General features: G+C 41.1%; 1 protein-coding gene across 3 annotated transcripts in view; it reads right to left on the bottom strand.

Annotated features, from left to right (window-relative positions):
• Window positions 1-25,956, bottom strand: part of sptbn1 (spectrin, beta, non-erythrocytic 1) — a 308,382-nt gene that overhangs the window by 154,036 nt on the left and 128,390 nt on the right. The window contains exon 1 of one of the 3 annotated variants that reach the window (XM_063055882.1): window positions 12,173-12,636. The exons of the other annotated variants lie outside the window; for them this stretch is intronic. Within the exon in view, the coding sequence (XP_062911952.1) occupies window positions 12,173-12,281 (109 nt within the window). The 5' untranslated portion in view covers window positions 12,282-12,636. Of the gene's footprint in view, window positions 1-12,172; window positions 12,637-25,956 lie in introns of those variants that run through there. 3 annotated transcript variants of the gene reach the window in all.

Genomic DNA, 25,956 nt, shown 5'->3' with positions numbered 1-25,956 from the left:
CGGGAGTTGATCAACTCAGGGACTTTGAGTCTATTTTTACCGTGCCCATGATTTGTTCTTCATCAAATTATGGTATTGCTTTGCACTGCTGTAACTATATGTTATAATTATGTGGTTGTGTCAGTGTTAGTCTTTGGTTTGTCCTTTTTTCTGTGACACCACTTCGGAGAAACATTGTATCATTTCTTAACGCATGTATGCATTTCTAAATGACAATAAAAATGGATTGATTGTTCTCATAATCTAATTTCATTTATTTTTCTTCTTCTGTATAATGTACTATATTGCTATATTGAGCTACTGCTGCTAAGTTAACAAATTTCACGACACATGCCGGTGATAATAAATCTGATTCTGAATGTCATCCAAGGTGTCATTCTGAGCTACTGCCATTTGGCCCATATTCCTTTTAACCTTTTCTATTCATGAACTTGGCCAAATGTCTTTAAAAAATTGTAACTGCACCTAGCTCTACCACCTCCTCTGGCAGCTCATTCTTCTATGTGAAAAACTTGTCTCTCAGGATCCCTTTAAATCTTTCTCCTCTCACCTTAAACTTGTGCCCTCTAGTTTTAGACTCTCCTACATCATAGTAAGTCAACAGTAAACTATTATAACTCAGACTTAACTATTTAAGTAGAACAGAGGGACTTAGAAGCACAAGTAGATAATTCTTCGAAAGTGGCATTGCACTTGAACAGGGTGAAGGTGGTGGCTTTTGGTAAGCTGCCCTTGAGTATAGAAGTTGGGAGCAGATGTATATGACACTGGTGATGCCACATTTGGAACATGGTTTTCAGTTTTGGACACCGTGCTATAGAAGAAATGCCATTAAATAGAAAAAAATGAAAACAAATCCTTAGCAAGAAGTGATATTGAATCAGAAAAATGTAGATACCCTATGGGTAGAGGTATGAAACTGCAAGCACAAAGAGACCCTTATGGATGTTATATAGGCCTACGAACAGTATCCAGGATTTGAGGTACAAATTACAACAGGAGATAGAAAAGGCACGTAAGAAAAAGAAGCTCAATGTTACACTGGTCATAGGGGATCTTAATGTGCAGGTAGATTGGGAAAAACAGGTTGGTACTGGACCTCAAGAGATGGATCTTGAAATTTGAGATGGATTTTTTGAGTAGCTTGTGGTCAAACCCGCTCGGGAATAAGCAATACTGAATTTGGCATTGTGCAGTGAACCAGGTTTGGAGCTGAAGATAAAGGAACCCTTAGGAAACAGTGATAATAATATGATAACAACTTCATCCTGCAGTACAAGACAGAGAAGCTAAAATTCACTGGATTATTACAGTTGAGTAAAGCTAACTGCAGAGGAGTGAGGAAAAACTGCCCAATGTTGATTGGAAGAGACACTAGCAGGGATAACATCGCAGCAGAAATGGTTGGAGCTCCTGGGAGCCCAAGGTGTAGGATCAGTTCACCCAAAGAAACAGCTTTCTAAAGGGAGGATAAGGCAACCATGGCTTTCAAAGACAGTATAAAAGCAAAAGGGAAGACATATAACTTACCAAAATCTCTTGGAAAGCTAGAGGATTAAGAAGCTTCTTAAAAACCAACAGAAGGCAACTAAACAAGCAATACAAGGGGAGAAAAGAAATATGATGGTAAGGTAGCGGATACTAAAAGTTTTCTCAGATACCTCAAGGAGTGGACATTGGACCACCAGAAAATGTGAGTGAAGTAGTAATTGGGGTGGAAGAGAGAAGACAGAAGTGGCAGATGAGCTGAATAATTATCTTACATCAGTTTTCACTGTGGAAGACACCAACAACATTACAGAAATTTGCCAGAGTCAGAACTGAGTGTAAGAGATATTACTAAGGAGAAAGTGTTGGGAAACTGAAAGATCTGAAGGAGGATTAGTCACTTGGTCCAGATGGATGACACACCAAGGTTCTGAAAGACTTGCTGAAGAGATTTTGAAGGCATGATTAGCTGTCTTTCAAAAATCACGAGAGGCAGGAAAGGTTCTGGTGGGCCGGAAAACTGAAAATGCCTCACCATTCTTCAAGAAGGGAGGGAGGCAAATGACAGTAATTATAGGCCATTTAGCTTGACTATAGTGGTTGGTGAGATTTCAGAATCGATTATTAAGCATAAGGGTTCAGGTTACTTGGAGGGAGGCCTAAGTTGTCAAGCATGGTTTCCTCAAGGGGAAATTTTACTTGCCAAATCATTTGGAATTCTTTGAGGCAATAACAAGCAAGACAGATAAAGGAGTATCAGTAGATGTTTATCTGGATTTTCAGAAGGCCTTCGACAAGATGCCACATATGCTTAACAAGGTAAGATCCCTTGGTATTACAGGAAAGGTATTAGCATGGATAGAAGATCAGCTGACTGGCAGAATGGAAAGAGTTGGTTGAAGGGGAGAGGGGATCTATACTGGTTGGCTGCTGGTAACAACAAGGGTACCTCACTGTCAGTGTTGGTCCACTATCATTCAAATTTCATGTTATGTTAATAATCTGGAAGACAGAATTGATGGCTTTGTGCCCATGTTTTCAGATGATTAAAAAAAATAGGGTGAAGGGGCAGGTCGGGTTGAGGAAGCAGGTAATCTGCAGAAGGACTCCGACAAATTGGGAGAATGGGCAAAGAAGTGGTAGGTGGAATACAGTGTAGGGAATTGTAAAGTCATGCACTTTGGTAAAGGAATAAAAGCATAGACTATCTTCTAAATGGGCAACAAATTCAGAAATTGGAGGTACAAAGGGACTTGGGAGTCCCAGTGCAGGATTCCATAGAGGTTGATTTGCATGGTTAGTCAGTTGTAGGGAATATAAATGCCATGTTGGCATTCCTTTCCAAAACCAAGATGCAATGCTGAGGCTTTAGAAAGATTAGCCAGATCATATTTTGGAGCACTGCAAGCAGCTTTGAGCCTCATATCTAAGGATATATCTAGAGATGATCCAGAGATTTCTGAGGATGAACCCAGGAATGAGTGTAAATGTACGAGAAGTATTTGATGGCTCTAGGCCTATACTCACAGGAATGTGGAAGGATGAGGGGGTGGGATGGTGGGGAAATCTCATTAAAACATACAGAATATTGAACGTCCTGCAAAGAGTGAAAACAGAGAAAAGGTTTCCACTCATGGTAGAGTCTACGACCAGTAGGCATAATCTCAGAATAAAAGGACATCAGGAGGAACTTCTTTAACATGAATGTGAATCTGTGGAATTTACTGCCACAGCCAGCTGTGGAGCCCAAGTCATTGAATACACTTAAAGTGAAGGTTGACAGGTTCTTGATTAGTAAGGATGAAGAAGGCATGCTAGCAGCTATTCTCCATTAGGAGTTTGAGATTTGGTACGTTTGTACACCACAAAGACTCTATCCTGGAGAGCATTCTGATTTGTTACACTGCCTCCTGCTATGGAGGCACCAATGCACAGGATCAAAAAAAAGCTGCAGGGGGTCAGAGACTCAACCAGCTCCATCCAGGGCACGAGTCTGCCTACCTCTGAGGACACCTTCAGAAGATGGAGCCTCAAAAAGGTGACATCAATTTAGGACATGCACTGTTCTCATTATTACCATCAGGGAGGAGGTATAGATGCCTGAAAATAATATGCTCAACATTTTAAGAACAGCTTCTTCCCCTCCGCCCACAGACTCGTGAACTGTCCATAAACACCACCTTACTATTTTTGCCCGCTTTACACTGTTATATTTCATATTGTAAGCTTTACACTGCACTGCTGCCACAAAACATCAAACTTCACAACATTGTTATAATAAACCTGATTATGGAGAGAGGGCAGGAGAATGGGAGTGAGGGGGGGGGGTATTAAGTCAGACATTTTGGAATGGCAGAGCAATGTTGATGTGCCGAATGGCCTAATTCTGCTTCTTTATTATATAATCTTATCTCAATTTGATCAGTCATCAAGCTTGATTTTCTTGAAGAGCCACAGCAGCTTTTCAGTTTTGTTATTATTTTAAAACTTTTTTGTACTTTCTCCATGCAATGGTGTCCCTTTAAGAGATGCATTTGACACACTGTGCTCAAATACAAAGTTTTACACAAATTTAGCTTAACCTCTGTTTGTTTATTCTGACCATCTCAATCAGGAATTCCCAAACTGGGGCCCGCAGACCACATGTTTAATTGTATCGATCCATGGCATTAAAAAAGGTTGGGAACCCCTGATCCAGATATTAATCCCAGTGCTTTTCATGCCCACATTAACTTCAATGATTAATGTTAATAATTTGCGACAACACAAACCACCACTGTAGGAACTCAGTGGTCAGGCAGCATCTATGGAAGGAAATGGTTGACGTTTTGGGTCAAGACCCTTAATCTGGACTGGAAAGAAAGAAAGGAGGATAGCTGCCATAAGGGTAGAGGGAAGTGGTGGAGCAAGAACTGGCAGGTGATGGGTACATCCAGGTGAGGAAATGATATACAGTTGAAGTCAGAAGTTTACATACACTTAGGTTGAAGTCATTAAAACTCATTGTTTAACCACTCCACAGATTTCCTTTTAGCAAACTATAGTTTTGGCAAGACGCTGAGGACATCCACTTTGTGCATGACACCAGTAATTTTTCCAATAATTGTTTACTGACAGTGTGACGAGAATACACATAAAATTTAAGATGTTTGCTGGCCTGGGTTAGCATCAGTGACATCAGCAAGTGGTCTGCCACCTGCCCTCAGGGGAAGGAGAGATAAGGAACAATGGAGCAGCGTCTGGAGATGTGTAATGAAGGGATGGGAGAGAGAGCTGTCTGGAGCGGCTCCCCCTTTGAACCCTGAACTGTTTGAAGTGATGGACAGGCGATACCCCAGCAGGGGGATAAAAAGGGACAGGTTCGCTAAGGCAGGACACACACGCCACCCGAGGTAACGAGACCCTGGAAGCGGTACGCCTCTCACGAGTCGGTGGGAAGTACGAGACAACAGCCAGGGTGGAAAGGTACGATCAGCGGGAACCCGGTGCATGTCCGCCCTTGCCTGGGTGCCGGGTTCACTGCAGAGGATCGACCGCATCTGGAGGAGGGGTCACAGTCGGTGACCTCAGGTGACATCACCAAGGACCTGCCCAAAAGCTGCTTGTGAGCCATATCGCCGGTCTGTGAGTGAAGCCGTGTCTGAATGATCAGTTGTTCCTGTTCTCCCTCTCTCTTCCCCCACGTTGTCCATCGCCATGGCAACGATTACTGCGAACTGAACTACTAAACTGGACTGAACTTTGAGTCACTTTGAAATTTGGTCATTTACCCCTAGACAACGATAGAGCTTGATTGATGCTGTTATCTTAATTCTGTGCACATGTGTGTTTATCATCGCTGAACTGTTGCATTTATTATCCTTTCGATTACTGTGTTGCTTGTTTTTTAATAAAACTTTCTTAGTTCTAGTACTCCAGACTCCAACTGAGTGATCCATTTCTGCTAGTTTGGCAACCCAGTTACGGGGTACGTAACAACAGATTATTTCACTTTTAATTGACTATATCACAATTCCAGTGGGTCAGAAGTTTACAAACACTAATCAGCCAAGACCCCAGAAAAAGAATTGTGGACCTCCACAAGTCTGGTCCATCCTTGGGAGCAATTTCCAAACACCTGAAGGACCACGTTCATCTGTGCAAACAACAGTACACAAGTATCAACACCATAGGACCACGCAGCCGTCATACCGCTTAGGAAGGAGACGCATTCTATCTCCTAGAGATGAACGTACTTTGGTGCGAAAAAAGCAAATCAATCCCAGAACAGCAAAGGACCTTGTAAAGATGCTGGAGGAAACAGGTAGACAAGTATCTATATCCACAGTAAAACGAATCCTATATCAACATAACCTGAAAGGCTACTCAGCAAGGAAGAAGCTACTGCTCCAAAACAGCCATAAAAAGGCCAGACTACAGTTTGCAAGTGCACATGGGGACAAAGATCTTACTTTTTGGAGAAATGTCCTCTGGTCTGATGAAACAAAAATTGAACTGTTTGGCCATAATGACCATCGTTATGTTTGGAGGAAAAAGGGTGAGGCTTGCAAGCCCAAGAACACCATCCCAACCGTGAAGCATGGGGGTGGCAGCATCATGTTCTGGGAGTGCTTTGCTGCAGGAGGGGCTGCTGCACTTCACAAAATAGATGGCATCATGAGGAAGGAAAATTATGTGGATATATTGAAGCAACATCTCCAGACATCAGCCAGGAAGTTAAAGCTCGGTCGCAAATGGGTCTTCCAAATGGACAATGACCCCAAGCATACTTCCGAAGTTGTGGCAAAACTGCTTGAGGACAACAAAGTCAAAGTATTGGAGTGGCCATCACAAAGCCCTAACCTCAATCTGATACAAAATTTGTGGGCAGAATTGAAAAAGCGTGTGCGAACAAGGAGGCCTACAAACCTGACTCAGTTACACCAGTTCTGTCTGGAGGAATGGAACAAAATTCCAGCAACTTACTGTGAGAAGCTTGTGGAAGGCTACCCAAAATGTTTGACCCAAGCTAAACAATTTAAAGACAATGCTACCAAATACTAACAAAGTGTTTGTAAACTTCTGACCCACTGGGAATGTGATGAAAGAAATAAAAGCTGAAATAAATCATTCTCTCTACTATCATTCTGACATTTCACATTCTTAAAATAAAGTAGTGATCCTAGCTGACCTAAGACATGGAATGTTTTCTAGGATTAAATGTCAGGAATTGTGAAAAACTGAGTTTAAATGTATTTGGCTAAGGTGTATGTAAACTTCTGACTTCTATTGTAGCTGGATGTGAGAGGCGGAAATGATGAAAAGCTGAAGATGATAGAATCTGATAGAAAAGCCCAGTGAAGCTTGGAATTGGGGAAGGTAGGGAGGGAAACAAGCTGGAAGACTGTGTAGGTGATAGGCAGAAGAAGATAAGGGTACAGGCCAGTTGCAGCAGGAGGAGAGAGAAAAAGCATTGCTTACACGGCACCAACTCTACTAATTAAAATACATAGTAAATATACCCACTCTCTGCAAACAAAACTTAAATCCAACAACCACCTGAGTGGCCAAAGGACAACTAATTATTCAAAACAGTTCAAATGCAGCAGGCTACAAGGATGCACAGACTTTGACAAGGCCGATAGCTTACATGAGCTCAATGTATATTTTAAGAAATTAGAAGAAATGTTTAACTCTTCCTGGGTAAAATATCTGCAGTATTTTCTTGAAATGGAAATTAAATCATCTTTTTCTTGGTTCAAGTCTTCTGAATAGTTTTGTTTTGTCTGCTCTGTTTTCTGCTATGCAGTTGAAGCACATTGCATTTATAACTTGACAATGTATAGGCTCACAGTAGGCTTTCAACTCAGCTTAACACAGTGAGAACACCATTAATTTTTTTTAATTTGGAGAGACAGCACAGTATCAGGCTCTTCCAGCCCATGAGCCCAATTACACCCATGTGACTAATTAACCTACTAACCCATACATCTTTGGAATGCGGCAGGAAACCCATGCAGTCAGGGTGGTGAGTGTATACACTGTATACAGACAGTGACAGAAATGAACCTGGATTGCTGGCTGGCACTGTAACAGCATTCCACTTACTCCAACTACAACGTGCTGCCCCTGAAGATTATTTAGAAGCAAAAGATACATCTTCTCCAAACAACATCTTACTGAGGAAGTCCTGCATAATCAGCATTGTAGCTAAAATAAACACATCACAGTGGGTCCTGGTCAGGCATAAATACACATGAAAGATTTCCTTCGTACAGACAAAAGGAATTCTCTCAGTATTTTTGTCTCACTCAACCAATATCTCATTGTCTGACAGATTTTGAAATGTGCAAATTACTTGATCTTCCTAATGACTAAACGCAAAAGGAATGTTTGATTGTGAAGCACTTTTGGATGCCATGAAGGTGTGAAGTATATCACTTCTTTTTGTAATTTACTTTAGAGAGATGTGTGTGCAAGTAAGAACATGACAACCAGTGAGATAAGTAAACAAAAATTAAGGTCATAGAAAAGAGAGAAGGACTGAAGGAAAAAGGGGAAGTGCATATGATAAGTACATCAGTCCCAGAGAGCACTAGGTTGGGCCATAAGATCAAAATTAATCCATCAAAAAAATGTTATTTGATGTACAACAACTTTCTATTCAGGAGTTCAAGGATATTGCCCCGCAGTATCCTTCATCCATCTAATTTTTTTAAAATTGAAAATGAACTCATTAAATTTCCTTTCAAAAGCTGTTACAAATTTTACTACCAGGGAACTTAATGCCCTGAAAGATCTATGCAGAAAAAAAATTATCCTAATTTCTTTCTTTATGCTTTTCAGGGAGACAATGAGTATGAAAATAAAGCAACTTATTTTTTTTATCAAAATTCATGAATATTGAACAATTCTGATCAGATCTCAGAAATTGTGTTGCCTTGATGTTAAGAAAGCTCATTTCTCAAAATATTTGTTATAGCTAATTCCCTCTCTCATCTCAGCAATCTCTTCAAAACTACAGCTTAATCAATGCATTTTATTTTGCTACAACCATCAGGTTTGTGAATCAACCTGCACAATCCCAATGCTACCTCAGTAATGGCACCTCACAGATCAGCTCAGGCACTCTGATTGAGATTCCCTTTTACAGTCTTTATTTCTTCACTGTTATATGATTTATGTATAACTTGTGCTCTGTGTGTTGTCTAAATCCACATGCCTGCCATTCTGCTGCACTTTTCATTGCACCGTACCTTACTGTGCATAAGACGATAAATCTGATTTAACTTGACAATGGTTCAACCCAATCTCAATTATTACATAGTCTTAATCTTTAAATCTACCCTAAATAATAATAATTTCAGGACGGAAGAAAAAAAAATCCCATCAAGTTTTTGTAACACTTTGCTGCACTTACTCCCACATGACAATTTTTGGGGTCTGTTTGGGGTCCTTCCAGGTGAGGCAACACTTCACCTGTGAGTCGACTGGGGTGATATACTGCATCCGGTGCTCCCGATGTGGCCTTTTATATATTGGCGAGACCCGACGCAGACTGGGAGACCGCTTTGCTGAACACCTACGCTCTGTCCGCCAGAGAAAGCAGGATCTCCCAGTGGCCACACAGTTTAATTCCACATCCCATTCCCATTCTGACATGTCTATCCACGGCCTCCTCTACTGTAAAGATGAAGCCACACTCAGGTTGGAGGAACAACACCTTATATTCCGTCTGGGTAGCCTCCAACCTGATGGCATGAACATCGACTTCTCTAACTTCCGCTAAGGCCCCACCTCCCCCTCGTACCCCATCTGTTATTTATTTTTATACACACATTCTTTCCCTCACTCTCCTCTTTCTCCCTCTGTCCCTCTGAATATACCCCTTGCCCATCCTCTGGGTCCCCCCTCTCCTTGTCTTTCTTCCTGGACCTCCTGTCCCATGATCCTCTCGTATCCCTTTTGCCTATCACCTGTCCAGCTCTTGGCTCCATCCCTCCCCCTCCTGTCCTCTCCTATCATTTTGGATCTCCCCCTCCCCCTCCAACTTTCAAATCCCTTACTCACTCTTCCTTCAGTTAGTCCTGACGAAGGGTCTCGGCCTGAAACGTCGACTGTACCTCTTCCTAGAGATGCTGCCTGGCCTGCTGCGTTCACCAGCAATTTTTATGTCTATCTGTTAGCATTACATAGCTTCTGAATTTACAGATAGATTCTTCCTAACTAAAATATGGCTGCATTAATATCCTTTATACCCCCTCCCAAATTGTTTTAAAGACTAAATCAGTTCTCTCTTAGTCAATACATCATTCATTAATCTGAACTCAAGAATGGCTAAGATCCTTATTCAATCTATGACTGTGGAGGATCATGCTCATTATTCTTCTCCGGGCCCTATAAAAAGTCAGCATATCTTCCAAAATGAAGGGAGCAAAAATAATGTATTACAAACAAAAGTAAGGATTTTATAAAACTTTTCTCAATGTTCTTAGTTTTAAATTGAACATCCCAAGATGCTTTCCCCCATTTGACCACAGCTACTTAACTGGCTTTTATCTTTGTTATCCTTCAACTTTCCACTAATTTACAGTTGCTTGTCCTCATTTAGATCTTGGGCTCATCTTCCCAAACAATCTATTCATCTATATACATTATCTGCGACTCAGTTCCTTTTTTTAATGTCTTGACATTGCTACACAATTCTCTATCATTTACTTCATAGAATTCAAATCTTGTGCACCAGAATATGCTGCATTTTGTTTTTCTTTTCCTCTTGTGCTACTTTGATGCACCTACACATGGAATATATCTATCTGGACTTGTGCAAACAAAAGCTTTTCACTGAATCTCAGTATACACTTGGAAATGTAATTCATTCATGTCAATTGCATACTCCCGAACCCATCATTCTAATTACCTCTTCAACAACTGGATCAAGAGTGTCAAGGATATAATCCAATTACTAAAGCTTTTCCTCCTCCTCTGCATATATTTTGGAGCTTTATGCAATCTTTAACCCTACTTATGCATTACTTTGATCATTTAAAATATTTTTATCATTAGTTACATTTCCCATTGTTCCACTAACTGCAATGTTTGCATGCATGAGTAGATTATAGATAATGTATGTCATTATTTAAGGAGTTTTGAAAACAACTCCATGAAATAAATCAGATAGGTCTTGGTACAGAGCAGCATTTAAACAAAATGTCCTCTTTGGAAAGCTTTGCAACAGTTCAATATTGCAAAAAACCATTATGGGCAGCATAAATTTAATAACAGAAAGAATAAATGCTACTAACTTGTACAAGTTCAGTGCCACCTTTAGAAACATCTTGCTATATCTCCTTCTAGACTTTAGTAGTACTTAGTTTCAAGTATCTTCTCTGTAGCCACTGCTCTCAACGTACGGTAATACTTGGCCACTGACATTAACAAGTCATAGGAACTCTAAATGATTTTTCATCTATAACCAAAGGGGACAGAAATTCTCAACGAGATCCACCCACGTTCTAGAGATTATAGATAACACCAGGGACTGCCCTCCTCTGCAAGGTTTACTTGATAATCTTTCACGGCCAAGACACAAAGGTCTGACAACATGTTTACATTTTGAATTGGGCAGATGATGTCCGCATTAAAAGATTAGCTTTATTGGGCACATATACCTAGAAACATACAGTGATATGTCATTTGCATCAAATCAAATCAGCTAAGATTGTGCTGGATAGCCCGCAAGTATCGCCACGCTTCTGGCACCAACAGACGGTGCCCACAAATTTTAGTTTTTCTTTGAACTAATAAAACATTAGCTTACCAGTTAGCACAAGCAACTGAACAGTCAACCATTAAAATGTTGTTTAATAATTTTCCATAATAAAAAAGTGCAGAAAATTTTAAAAAAAAGACAGAAATGAAAACACAAACACAAGGAAATCTGCAGATGCTGGAAATTCAAGCAACACACACAAAATGCTGGTGGAATGCGGCAGGCCACACAGCATCCATAGGAAGAAGCATAGTTGACTTTTCAGGCCGAGACCTTTCATCAGGACTAACGAAGTCCTGACGAAGTGTCTCGGCACGAAACGTCGACTGTGCTTCTTCTTATACATGCTGTCTGGCCTGCTGCATTCCACCAGCATTTTGAGTGTGTTGCAGAGAAATAAAAACCTCCTTTCAGCCATTTCCAGCTCAAAGGAATAATCGTGAGGAACACAATTATCACTGCTTCAGTCATCATTCCTCTCCTGTTTATAATTTATGCAGCAGTGCTAAATATTTCAAAGGGTTGCTAAAGAACAAGGGAGCCCTTTCACAGTCTGAAGCAGAGAGCCAAATTCCTGCAAGATTAACTGGGAAAGCAAAATTTAGGAATTACTCAAGAGATCAAATAAAAAAGGGACCACTCCCTCTTCTCTTCTATTGTTCTCAGCAGAACAGCTACCAAATTGTCCTGTTAGCACACTTATATCAAGGGAGGTTTAATAACGTTAGCTGATCAGTCTAACACCAGAAGCTACTCATTTTTATTTTTGGTTTTTAAATGGAACCTATTGCATACCTTAATTTTTGCACCTGGCAGCAGTTGTTTTAGAAAAATGTATTACTTTTTAGATGAAATATAACTGGTTAAAATATTATTGGCACCCTTATTACACCTGCTAGTGAGAGTTTACAAGATACTTAGCAATACTCTTACCTTGGAGTTGTTTGAATCTTCCTTCCAGCTGATTATAATTGTAAGGCATCTGAACAGAGAAGCCCACAGATAATGGTCCTGACATGCTGGATACCCTCTGTATTTCCATTTGATAGTAATAGATTCAGGTGAAATGCAGTTTAAAAAGGACGAAAGTAATTCTATACACTCAGCCAACCACAACGCTTTATGGAAAGGCTGACTGACCACCGTTTCTGTAACAAACCAGCAAGCAGCTTTTTAAATATACGGCGAGCCCTAGCCGCACAGGTTGACTGGTATAAATCGACATCAGCCATAGATAAGCAGCATGTTGTTCCTTTGATTGTCTGTCTTCACTCCACTAGGCTCCACATTAGTTTAAACAGCGGCTCTGAATTTCAAAGGAAGTGAATGACTGAAGGGCACACCCACTGCACAGAAGCTCTTTCCTATCCTTCCTTCTTTTCTTGAAGCCACAAGCACACCTTCACATTACTCCAGCCGGCAGTTTAATTTAATCAATAGGCAGTCACCGTTTGAATGATGTCACCATTAACATAAGGGTAGCGTGGAGTGGGAATGTACCACTTGCTATAGAAAAATAGAGGGGTTTACACAAGGTATATATCAGTTAAAAAGTACAAGTCATTGTTGAAAATTGTCCTTCTGTGCACACAGTATGGCAAACGAAACCTACAGATTTCCTGATTTTAACAGAAACAAACGTGCATTTTGCTACAAACACAAACAATAAGGAACTTCCTACAATAGTCCCTCCTTAAACAAAACTGGTGGAATTCTAATCTCTTGTTTAAGTGCCTCACCTAAGTGAAACGTATCAGATTTCCAACACATGGGAAGGAAGAAAGAATGCCTTTTCAATTGCATGCTGTATAAAATATAACATTATTGCAAATGTCAGCCCGTGGAACTTGGGGAATCATCTAAAAGGATTGCACGTCTTCCTCTGCACTGCAATAACAATCAATGAAAATCGATACATTCTTAACCCCTAAAATAGCCTTTTAAGATCAAAGTAATGTTTTAGACACTAATTTTTGAGACTCTGCAAAGTGAAACAGTGCAAATATGGCTGGCAGAACATCAAGTAATGATAATATTAAGAAAACATTTTCAAAACTAAGATCCATTTACTTCCCAAGAAATAAACCTTTGTATGTTCTCGACAAACTTAACCTTTGCTTTTAAACAGATCATTCTATTTCCACAAATTTACTCACATAGGATGGCATGATTCTTAAGAATAAAACAATTATGTTTGGAAGACTGAATATGTTATTGATTTACACAGTATAAATACACCCCCCCAACCACCTCCAAGAAATGGAATAGCGGTGTCCTTTTACATTTGAGAACTGAACTGAAATTCAGATTAGAGCAATTGGATTTTAATCTCCTATCCCAGTATTATAGCTGTTCCACACAAAATTAGTTCTGGCCAGCTTCCATTCAATTTCTTATGGGTACAGGCCTGACACAAAAATATCCCTAAATAGGGATTAATTGGATATACTACTTAAGATTTTTTTCCACATTTCACGAAACCCATACTAACTAATCCCTCTGGTTCTTAAACTACAGGAGACTCAGCAGGTTGCAAGTCCGCATTAAAACTGCTGAGGTCTAATGAAAATGACTGCCAGTAAGATGGAATATTTTAAGAATGGATCATTCACTATCTAAGAGTCACTAAGGAAATTACAGGGTGACCAATGAGGGGAAATGGAAAACGCTTGTGCAACAGAACATGTTCTTGTCAGGCTGGCTCACAATTGTGACATATTTCCAGAGCAGAAAAGCCTTTCTACAGACCGATTTGGAAAGGATTCCATCCTTCATCATTAATATTCTACTTGCCATTATGAATTTTTAAAGGTGTAAACTTGATTATAAATTATTTTTCCTGGTACCCAACATAAATAAACTGGAGATGAATTAAATTGCCAGCTTTGCACCAAAGAAATATTTCGTTACAAACAGCCTATAATAGTTAATAGATACATAAAAAAGATGTTTTAAAAATCTAACTGAGCAAACAAACAAGGCCTGTGTTCAATGCCTTCTGTGAAAGACAGCTCCTAATGACAGCACAGCACTCTTTCAGCACCTTACATGCCTCCTCGGCATCAAGGACATATATAGAGAAAGATGCTGGTAAAGGGCCAGTAACATCATGAAGGATTCCACACACTCTCTTCACAGACATCCCATCTTTCCCGGAAATTCCAGGAGTCTCCTGCATATTAATAGTGGCTCCCTGATGCCCACAAATTATATACAATATCACAGAAATCAATTTTTTTGAGAGCGAGCGAAAGCAAGAGAGAGCGCGAGAGCGACCACGAGAGAAAGCATGCACGAGAGTTAGAGCACGTAAGCGAGAGAGGAAGTAAGCAAGAGCACAAGAGAGAGAGAGCGAGAGAGAAAGCAAGTGAGAGCATGAGAGAGAGCCTCAGACATCCCATCTCTCCCGGAGTCTCTCGCATATGAATAGTGGCTCCCTGATGCCCGCAAATTATATACAATATCACGGAAATCAATTTTTTTGAGAGCGAGCGAGAGAAAGCAAAAGAGAGCGCGAGAGCGACGAGAGAGTGCGCTCGCGTGAGAGCGAGAGAGCACGCATGCGCGAGAAAGCAAGAGTGCGAGAGAGGCAGAGTGAGAGAACAAGACAGAAAACAAGAGAGAAAGCAAGCGCGAGTGAGAGAGAGACAGAGCGCGCCATGGCAGAGTGTTCCAAAAAAATATAAAACATACATCACCCCAGACTACACTAAAATGTACGCCTGCCTAATAGGGGTCAAAAATAATGAAGGTGTTGCTCGCTGCACTGTTTGCAACAGTGACTTTTCTATTGCCCGTGGTGGGTTAAGACTGTAAAAGACATGTTGAGGTGAGTTTAGCAGGTGTCATTCATTCATTAGCATAGCTAACGTTATTTAAACTAGCTGGCTGACTGCTAAGGAGCTACTCTACTGCAGACATCCCACCTCTCCTGGAAGTCTACCGCAAATTCATGGAGCTACCTCCCTGAAATGCGTTTTTGCAGGGTGGGATGTCTGGGCTAGGCATAGCTCAAATACCATCTATAAATCTGCTGACGATACAACCATTGTTGGTGGAATCTCTGGTGGAGATGAGAGGGTGTACAGGAGCGAGATATACCAACTAGTAGACTGCTGTCGCAGCAACAACCTTGCACTCAACGTCAGTAAGATGAAAGAGTTGACTGTGGGCTTCAGGAAGGACAAAACGAAGGATTTCTCATAGAGGTATCAGATGTGGAGAGAGTGAGCAGTTTCAGATTCCTGGGTGTCAAGATCTCTGAGGATTTAACCTCATCCCAACACATCAATGTAGTTATAAAGAAGGCAAGGCATAGAAACATAGAAAATAGGTGCAGGAGTAGGCCATTCGGCCCTTTGAGCCTGCACCGCCATTCAGTACGATCATGGCTGATCATCCAACTCAGAACACTGTACCAGCCTTCTCTCCATACCCCTTGATCCCTTTAGCCACAAGGGCCATATCTAACTCCCTCTTAAATATAGCCAATGAACTGGCCTCAACTGTTTCCTGTGGCAGAGAATTCCACAGATTCACCACTCTCTGTGCGAAGAAGTTTTTCCTAATCTCAGTCCTAAAAGGCTTCCCCTTTATCCTCAAGCTGTGACCCCTCGTTCTAGACTTCCCCAACATCGGGAACAATCTTCCTGCATCTAGCCTGTCCAATCCCTTTAGGATTTTATATGTTTCAATAAGATCCCCCCTCAATCTTCTAAATTCCAACCAGTATAAGCCTAGTCAATCCAGTCTTTCATCATATGAAAGTCCTGTCATCCCAGGAATCAATCTGGTGAACCTTCTTTGTACTCTCTTTATGGCAAGAATATCTTTCCTCAGATTAGGGGACCAAAACTGCACACAATACTCCAGGTGTGGTCTCACCAAGGCCTTGTACAACTGCAGTAGTACCTTCCTGCTCCTGTACTCGAATCCTCTTGCTATGAATGCCAGCATACCATTCACCTTTTTCACCACCTGCTGTACCTGCATGCCCACTTTCAATGACTGGTGTATAATGACACCCAGGTCTCGTTGCACCTCCCCTTTTCCTAATCGGTCACCATTCAGATAATAATCTGTTTTCCTGTTTTTGCCACCAAAGTGGATAACCTCACATTTATCCACATTAAATTGCATCTGCCATGAATTTGCCCACTCACCTAACCTATCCAAGTCACCCTGCATCCTCTTAGCATCCTCCTCACAGCTAACACTGCCGCCCAGCTTTGTGTCATCCACAAACTTGGAGATGCTGCATTTAATTCCCTCGTCTAAGTCATTAATATATATTGTAAACAACTGGGGTCCCAGCACTGAGTCTTGCAGTACCCCACTAGTCACTGCCTGCCATTCTGAAAAGGTCCTGTTTATTCCCACTCTTTGCTTCCTGTCTGCGAACCAATTCTCTATCCACATCAATACCATACCCCCAATACCATGTGCTTTAAGTTTGCACACTAATCTCCTGTGTGGGACCTTGTCAAAAGCCTTTTGAAAATCCAAATATACCACATCCACTGGTTCTCCCCTATCCAATCTACTAGTTACATCCTCAAAAAATTCTAGGAGATCCGTCAGACATGATTTTCCTTTCACAAATCCACGCTGACTTTGTCCGATGATTTCACCGCTTTCCAAATGTGCTGTTATCACATCTTTAATAACTGTCTCTAGCATTTTCCCCACCACCGATGTTAGGCTACCCGGTCTATAATTCCCCGGTTTCTCTCTCCCTCCTTTTTTAAAAAGCGGGGTTACATTAGCCACCCTCCAATCCTCAGGAACTAGTCCAGAATCTAAAGAGTTTTGAAAAATTATCACTAATGCATCCACTATTTCTTGGGCTACCTCCTTAAGCACTCTGGGATGCAAACCATCTGGCCCTGGGGATTTATCTGTCTTTAATCCCTTCAATTTACCTAACACCACTTCCCTACTAACATGTATTTCCCTCAGTTCCTCCATCTCACTAGACCCTCTGTCACCTACTATTTCCAGAAGATTATTTATGTCCTCCTTAGTGAAGACAGAACCAAAGTAGTTATTCAATTGGTCTGCCATGTCCTCGCTCCCCATAATCAATTCACCTGTGTCCGTCTGTAGGGGACCCACATTTGTCTTAACCAATCTTTTTCTTTTCACATATCTATAAAAGCTTTTACAGTCAGTTTTTATGTTCCCTGTCAGTTTTCTCTCATAATCTTTTTTCCCTTTCCTAATTAAGCCCTTTGTCCTCCTCTGCTGGACTCTGAATTTCTCCCAGTACTCAGGTGAGCTGCTTTTTCTGGCCAATTTGTATGCTTCTTCTTTGGAATTGATACTATCCCTAATTTCCCTTGTCAGCCAAGGATGTACTACCTTCCCTGATTTATTCTTTTGCCAAACTGGGATGAACAATTGTTGTAGTTCATCCATGCGATCTTTAAATGCTTGCCATTGCATATCCACCGTCAACCCTTTAAGTATCATTGGTCAGTCTACCTTAGCTAATTCACATCTCATACCTTCAAAGTTACCCTTCTTTAAGTTCAGAACCTTTGTTTCTGAATTAACTATGTCACTCTCCATCTTAATGAAGAATTCCACCATATTATGGTCACTCTTACCCAAGGGCCCTCTCACGACAAGATTGTTAATTAACCCTTCCTCATTGCTCAACAGCCAGTCTAGAATGGCCTACTCTCTAGTTGGTTCCTCGTCATGTTGGTTCAAAAAACCATCCCGCATACATTCCAAGAAATCCTCTTCCCCAGCAATTTGGTTCACCCAATCTATATGTAGATTGAAGTCACCCATTATAACTGCTGTTCCTTTATTGCACGCATTTCTAATTTCCGGTTTAATGCCATCCCCAACCTCACTACTACTGTTAGGTGGCCTGTACACAACTCCTACCAGTGTTTTCTGTCCCTTAGTGACTATACTTCATTAGGAGTTTGAAGAGATTTGGCACGTCAACAAATACACTCAAAGACTTCTAATACCGCGGAGAGCATTCTGACAGGCTGCATCACTGTCTGGTATAGAGGGGCTACTGCACAGGACCAAAAGAAGCTGCAGAAGGTTATATAAATCTAGTCAGCTCCATCTTGGGTACTAGCCTACAAAGTACTCAGGACATCTTCAGGGAGCGGTATCTCAGAAAGGCAGCTTCCATTATTAAGGACCTCCAGCACCCAGATTATGCCCTTTTCTCACAGTTACCATCAGGTAGGAGATACAGAAGCCTGAAGGCACACACTCAGAGATCCAGGAGCAGCTTCTTCCCCTCTGCCATCTGATTCCTAAATGGATATTGAATCTTCAGACACTACCTCACTCTTTATTTTTTAAATATACAGTATTTCAGTTCTTACATGTTTTTAATCCATTCAATATACATAATTGATTTACTTGTTTATTATTTCTTTTTCTCTCTGCGCTAGATTATGTATTGCATTGAAATGTTGCTGCTAAGTTAACAACTGTCATGTCACATGCCAGTGATAATGTCACAGCCAACACACTTTTTGTCCCTCTTCCCTCCAGGAGAAGGCTCAGGAGTTTGTAGACTCGTATGGCCAGATTTGGGAACAGCTCCCTTCCAATTGTGATAAGACTGCTGAACGGATCCTGACCCGGATCTGGGCCGTACCCTCCAAATATCCGGACCTGCCTCTCGGTTTTTTTGCACTACCTTACTTTCCCTTTTCTATTTTCTATTTATGATTTATAACTTTTTTATATTTACTATCGATTTGTTCTCCAGGGAATGCGAAGCGCAGAATCAAATATCGCTCTGATGATTGTACGTTCTAGTATCAATTGTTTGGCGACAATAAAGTATAAAGTATGTAATAATCCTGATTCTGATTCTGAGTGTTTGATGGTTCTGGTCCTGTACTCACTGGTGTTCAGAATGCCGGGGGTGGGGGAGTGGTGGTGAGGAGAGAGAATCTCATTGAAACCTATCGAATATGGTAGAGTGGATGATCATCTGGCTGTACTTTCTCTGCGTATCGGCAGAGACTGAAGATTGCAGCACCGGCAGTGAGGACCAAGAAGGTATGGATAAAGGAAGCAGAGGAGCACTTACAGGACTGTTTTGAATTGGTGGACTGGACTGTATTCAGGGCTTCATCTTCAAATCCGGATGAGTATACCACATTTGTCACCGACTTCATTAAAACCTGTGTGGATGAGTGTGTGCCTACGAAAACTTGCTGAACAGTCCCAAACCAAAAGCCGTGGATGAACCAGGTTTGTCATCTGCTGAGGGCTAGATCTGTGGCATTTAACTCTGGTGACCCAGGTCTGTACAAGAAAACCAGCTATGACTTGGAGAGGGCTATTATAAAAGAGTGAAAAAACAATTCCAAGCAAAGTGACATCGGATGCATGTCAACTCTGGCAGGCTGTGCAAGACATTACTTCCTACAAAGTGAAACCCAATGCATGAATGGAAGCAATACATCACTGCCAAACAAGCTTAATGCCTTCTTTGCCCGCTTTGAAAGGGAGAATATCACTACAGCTGTAAAGATTCCTGCTGCACCTGGTGACCTTGTCTTGGTGACCGATGTCAGGTTGTCTTTCAGAAGGATGAATGCTCACAAGGCTGCAGGCCCCGATGGAGTACATATGATAAGGCTCTGAAAACTTGTGCCAAGCAACTAGCAGGAGTATTTAAAGGCATTTTCAATCTCTCACTGCTATGGCCAGAAGTTCCCATCTGCTTCAAACGGGCAACAATTATACCAGTGCCTAAAAAGAGTAGCGTAAGCTGCCTTAATGACTATCACCCGGTCGCACTTACATCTACGGTGATGAAATGCTTCGAGAGGTTAGTCATGGCTAGAGCGAACTCCTGCCTCAGCAACGACCTGGACCCACTGCAATTTGCCAATCACCACAATCAGTCTATGGCAGATGCAATCTCAATGGCTCTTCACACGATCTTAAATCACTTGGCCAATACAAACACCTATGTCAGGATGCTGGTTGTTAACTATAGCTCAGCATTTAACACCATCATTCCATAGTCCTAATCGACAAGCTACAGGACCTGGGCCTCTGTACCTCCCTCTGCATTTGGATCCTCGACTCCTAACCAGATGACCATAATTTTTGCATATTGGTAATAAGAACTGCTCCTCACTGACGATCAACACTAGCGCACCTCGGGGATGTGTGCTTAGCCCACTGCTCTACTCTCTATATACCCACGACTGTGTAGCTAGGCATAGCTCAAATGACATCTATAACTTTGTTGATGATTCAACCATTGTTGGCAGAATCTTACAGGGAGATGACAGGACATATAGGAGCGAGATATACCAACTAGTTGAGTGGTGTCGCAGCAACAATCTTGTACTCAACGTGAGTAAGATGAAAGAGCTGATTTTGGACTTCAGGAAAGCTAAGACAAGGGAACACAAACCAATCCTCAGAGGGATCAGAAGTGGAGAGAGTGAACAATTTTAAGTTCCTGGGTCTCAAGATCTCTGAGGATCTAATCTGGTCCCAACATACCGATGCACCTATAAAGAAGGCAAGACAGCGGCTATACTTCCTTAGAAGTTTGAGGAGATTTGGTTTGTCACCTAAAATATTTGGAAACCTCTATAGATGTACAGTGGAGAGCATTCTGACCGGCTGCATCACTGTTTCGTATGCACAGAACCAAAAGAAGCTACAGTATTTTGTAAAATTAGTCAGCTCCACCTTGGGTACTAGCCTCTATAGTATCTTCAAGGAGCAGTGCCTCAGAAAGGTGGCGTCCATTATAAAGGACGCCCATCACCCAGGACATGCCCTCTTCTTATTGTTTCCATCAGGTAGGAGGTGCAGAAGCCTGAAGGCATGCACTTAGCAATTCAGGAACAGCTTCTTTCCCTCTGCCATCCGATTTCTAAAATGACTAAAATGACATTGAACCCATGAACACTACCTCACTTCTTTGTTTTTATATTATTTCTGTTTTGCACTTTTTAAAATTTAGCCATTTTATGTATATATAAAGTATGGTACCTAACTCATTTTTTTCTTTCCATGTTATCATGAATTAAATTGTACTGTTGCCGCTAACAGATTTCATGACATATGCCGGTGATATTAAATCTGATTCTTATCCTGATGTGGAGAGTATGTTTCCTATAGTGGACAAGTATAAAGGGCAGAGCCTCAGAATACAAGGACGCCCTTTTAGAAAAGAGATGAGGAATTTCTTTATCCAGAGAAACTGTGGAGGATGGTAAACCTGTGGAATTCATTACCACACATTGTTGTGGAGGCCAAGTCATTGGGTATATTTAAAGCGGAGGCTGATAGGTTCTTGATTAGTAACGGCATCAAAGGTTATGGGGAAAAGACCAAATGGTATTATGAATTTATGGTCTCAAGGATGAATGGTTAACTGCAGGAGTTGGTGTATAAATTTGGCTGCCAAGTTGAGGGGGGTCTGATTGTGTTTGGAAAACTGAGGGGGGTCAGAGGGATGTGGGCTAAACACAGGCAAATGGGATTAGTATGGACGTGCATGTTGATTGGCACAGAATCAGAATCAGATTTATTATCACTGCCTATTTTGTAAAATATTTTATTTTATGGTAGTACTATGAAAGTACATGGAGTATGGTAGTCTATGGAATTTACTATTAAGTTACAAAAGAAATATATAAAAATTAACAAACAAAAAAAGTGCAAAATAGCGAGGTAGTGTTTATGTACCATTCAAAAATCTGACTGCAGAGGAGAAGAAACTGATCCTAAAACATTGAGTGTGCGTCCTCAGGCTCCCATACGTCCTCCCTGATGGTACTAATGAGAAGAGTACATACTGGATGGTGAGGGTCCTAAATGATGATGCTACCTTCTTGAGGCCTTTCCGTTTCAAGATATCCTGAATGGTGGGAGGCCAGTGCCCTTGCAAGAGCTGGCTGAGTCCACAAGCACATTGGGATACTGGTTAGCACAACAATTTTCGTGCCAGCAACCCGGATTCATTTCCCGCCGTTGTCTGTAAGGAATTTGTACATTCTCCCTGTGACCGACTGGGTTTCCTTCAGATGCTCTGGTTTCCTCCCACAGTCCTAAGATGTACAAGTTCAATTAAATTGAATTGACTTTATTTCTTAAATCCTTCACATACATGAGTAAAAATATTTATGTTACATCTCCATCTAATTGTGTGAGGTGCAATCATAGTAATTTATAATAAATAGAACAGTCAATGTAATATAGAGTACACTCAAATCAGCATGAGTTCATCAGTCTGATGGCCTGGTGGAAGAAGCTGTCCCAGAGCCTGTTGATCCTGGCTTTCATGCTGTGGTACTGCTTCCTGGATGGTAGCAGCTGGAATAGATTGTAGTTGGGATGACTTGGGTCCCCAGTGATCCCACGGGCCCTTTTTACACACCTGTCCTTGTAAGTGTCCTGATTCATGGGAAGGTCACAACTACAGATGCACTGGGCTGTCCACACCACTCTCTGCAGAATCCTGAGATTAAGGAAAGTACAGTTCCCATACCAGGCAGTGATGCAGCCAGTCAGGATGCTCTCAACTGTGTCCCTGTAGCTAGGTTGGTAGGTTAATTCAGCTTGTAAATTGCCCTGTCATTAAACTAGGGTTAAATCGAGGGTTGCTGGGCAGTGCAGCTCGAAGGGCTGGAAGGGCCTATTCCATGCTCTATTTTAATCACTCAATAAATAAATAGACCTGTGCAGCTTCTTGTGATTCTGTGCATTGCAGCCCATACCATTCGGTGATGCAACCAGTCAGAATGCTCTCCACAGTACATCTGCAGAAATTTGCTGGAACCTTTGTTGACTTATACAGTAAGGCATGTGTACAGCAGATCTTCTCAGATGTTGACAGCTAGGAACTTGAAGCTGCTCATCACCCTTCCCACTACTGTCCCCTGCCTTCCTGCCCCACCCCCAATGAGGACTGGTGCATGTTCTCCCAACTTTCCCTTCCACAGACAAGTTGGGATGGGATGGGGGAGGGTTCCTATCCTGTGTAACTCCATGAATCTAGTTAGTTACCAGCATTTCTCAACTTCAAGTAAAAGTACTTCCTCACAGAAAAAGTAATTCTGGTCTTCTATTATGTGTTAAACTTCCTCATTATAAATTTAAACGATACTATCCTCTTTCACAGGGTGCAATTGCAGGCATTTCACAAAATTAGTGTTTCTCTGAACAAATAAAAAAATCTCCACCAGCCTGACTAGAGTCCTTAAAAAGAGCATTTAGATCACCACCAAAATGCTCTTTCAAGAAAAAGTCTTAATCAAATGCAAAACTGATGCTCCTATTCCCTTGATATGAAAACAATTTTCAGCCCCTAGAACCTCATTACCCTGCCTCCGATTGCCTTCATTCATACCTTTTTGTACTTTGAATTAAGTACTGGATCACTGAATTGATGATAAGGAATACTTTCTTCCAGCAAGATATCTGGGGATACCCAACAGACAACTGCAGCCTGACTCTATGACATAAACAAGGCCAGAGATCAATCTTGGGTGGGCCTTATGCCTCCAGGATCAATGCAGACATACACGCCACTTTCCACAAGTCACATTTACACATTTTAATTGAACCACAATATTTCTTTAACACTTATTTAGCTGAAGAAAGGCAGCAAGAAAGAAAACAGGTATTGAACAACCCAAGTAATCTAAGTGAAATTATTCTACTGTGGTGCAATAAATCAACACCAGGTGAGCTAAAATGGCTTCTAATGAGATGGCTATCAATTGAGCAAAAAGAGTATTATTCCAAGCTTTTCATAGACACATCTGGCAAAAATACTGCAATTACTAACAGCACAAGCAATAGACTGTATGGTCCATATAACAAGGTCAATCTTAGCAAAAGAACATTTTAACAAGATAGTCTGGGAAAAAAGGATTTATTTGATGCCTGGTCAATTTGAATTTAATTGTTAACTAGTTTCCTGTTATACTTGATATATTAAACAGAAACTTCCAGTTGCAGGTAAGTTGAGTGCAGGACTTAAAAACATTGTTTAGTTATCCACAGGGCAAGCAAAGTGGTACAATAATAATAATACAGGCATGTACTACCACATGTACTGGGATATTTTAGTAAATTGAATTTTAGAAAGGAATTTTGTATGTCAGGGGAAAAAGAAATCACAGATCAAGCAAGCAAACAAAATAAAATCTGAGCCTAACCCATTGGCCTATATCTTGTCATAGTCATAGAAAAGTACCTATACAAAGCACCTCTTACATACTCTCATGACTCTTTAACTGAAGAAGTTTCCCCTCATGTTCCCCATAAGTTTTTCACCTTCCACACTTAACCCATGATCTCCAGCTGCAGTCCCACCCAACCTCACTGGAAAATGCCTGCTTGCTTTTACGCTGGCTCACACTTCATAATTTTATATATCTCCATCAATTCTCCTCTCAATCTTCTATGCTCCAAGGAATGATGTCCTAACCTATTCAATCTTTCCTTATAACTCAGGTCCTTCAAACCCAGCAACATCCTTGTAAAATTTCTCTGTACCCTTTCAACCTTATTTACATCCTGTACATAAGTGACCAAAACTGCACACAATACTCCAAATTAGACCTCACCAACATCTTATACAACTTCAACATAACATCGCGTCTCCTGTACTCAATACATTGATTTATGAAGGCCAATGTGTCAAAAGCTTTCATCAACCTGTGATGCCTCTTTTAATGAATTATGGACCTGTATTCCCAGACCCTTTCATTCTAGAGCAATCTTAGTGCCCTACCACTAAGACCTACCCTGAATGGCTCTACTAAAGTGCAACACCTCACACTTGTTGGCATTAAATTCCACCTGCCATTTTTCAGCCCATTTTTCCAGCTGATCCAGTATCCCTCTGCAAGCCATTAACAGCATTCCTCACTCCCTACTATACCCCAATTGTTGGGATCCCCGCAAATTGTTGATCCAGTTAATCACTATCATCCAGATTATTGATATAGATGACAAACAATTAGTTTCCCCTATAATCAGTTAACTTGACTTTAGGATTGCTTTTCATACTCCTGAGCTTGACCTGTATTTGAACAGGCCCCAATCACCCTTGAGCTGATGTCTTACTTGCTGTATATTGGAAAACAACATAAAATTCCAAGCCATGTATAAGCAGTGGTATCATAACTTGTAAGCTGTTACGCTTAAGTTTAAATTCACATGCCATGGTTTGAAATACCCTTCATGTGCACCTCTTTTTTGAAGAGCAAATTTTTCTTCTCTGAGCTTCACCAAATTTTACGAGTTTTTATTGAAGTGCACAAGGAGATAGATGTGCAATGAGTAACAGTTACGCTCAACTGAAGTTGCACTGAGCTAGAACAAGCAGGTGTGAGGAAACAAGAAATTGAAAAAGCAAAAGAAGCTGCCAGAATAGAAAAGGGAAACCCTTCTACAATCTGCTTAACTGACTATTGACCAATTCTACATTTCACAATTGCACCTGTAACTCAGTTTTCCTCAGAGGATTTCTACAGTAGTATAATTGAGTTAGTTGAAAACAGGCAAGCAAGAGTTCTGATTAACTTTTAGTTGGGTATAGCCCTTGGGGGTCAGCAAGTAGCAATTCTGGTACAGCTCACCACAGACATTGAACCCATTGCTACAGAGCCAACAAGTATAGAAACATACACAACTTTAATCTTACAAATTTACTCAGAGACTTTGACTGCTTCTTGGGTCCC

The sequence above is a fragment of the Mobula hypostoma genome, chromosome 8, assembly GCF_963921235.1.
Source record: "Mobula hypostoma chromosome 8, sMobHyp1.1, whole genome shotgun sequence".
Classification (NCBI taxonomy): Eukaryota; Metazoa; Chordata; class Chondrichthyes; order Myliobatiformes; family Myliobatidae; genus Mobula; species Mobula hypostoma.
Note: the sequence above shows the minus strand (reverse complement) of the source record. Positions and strands in the feature narration are given on the sequence as shown.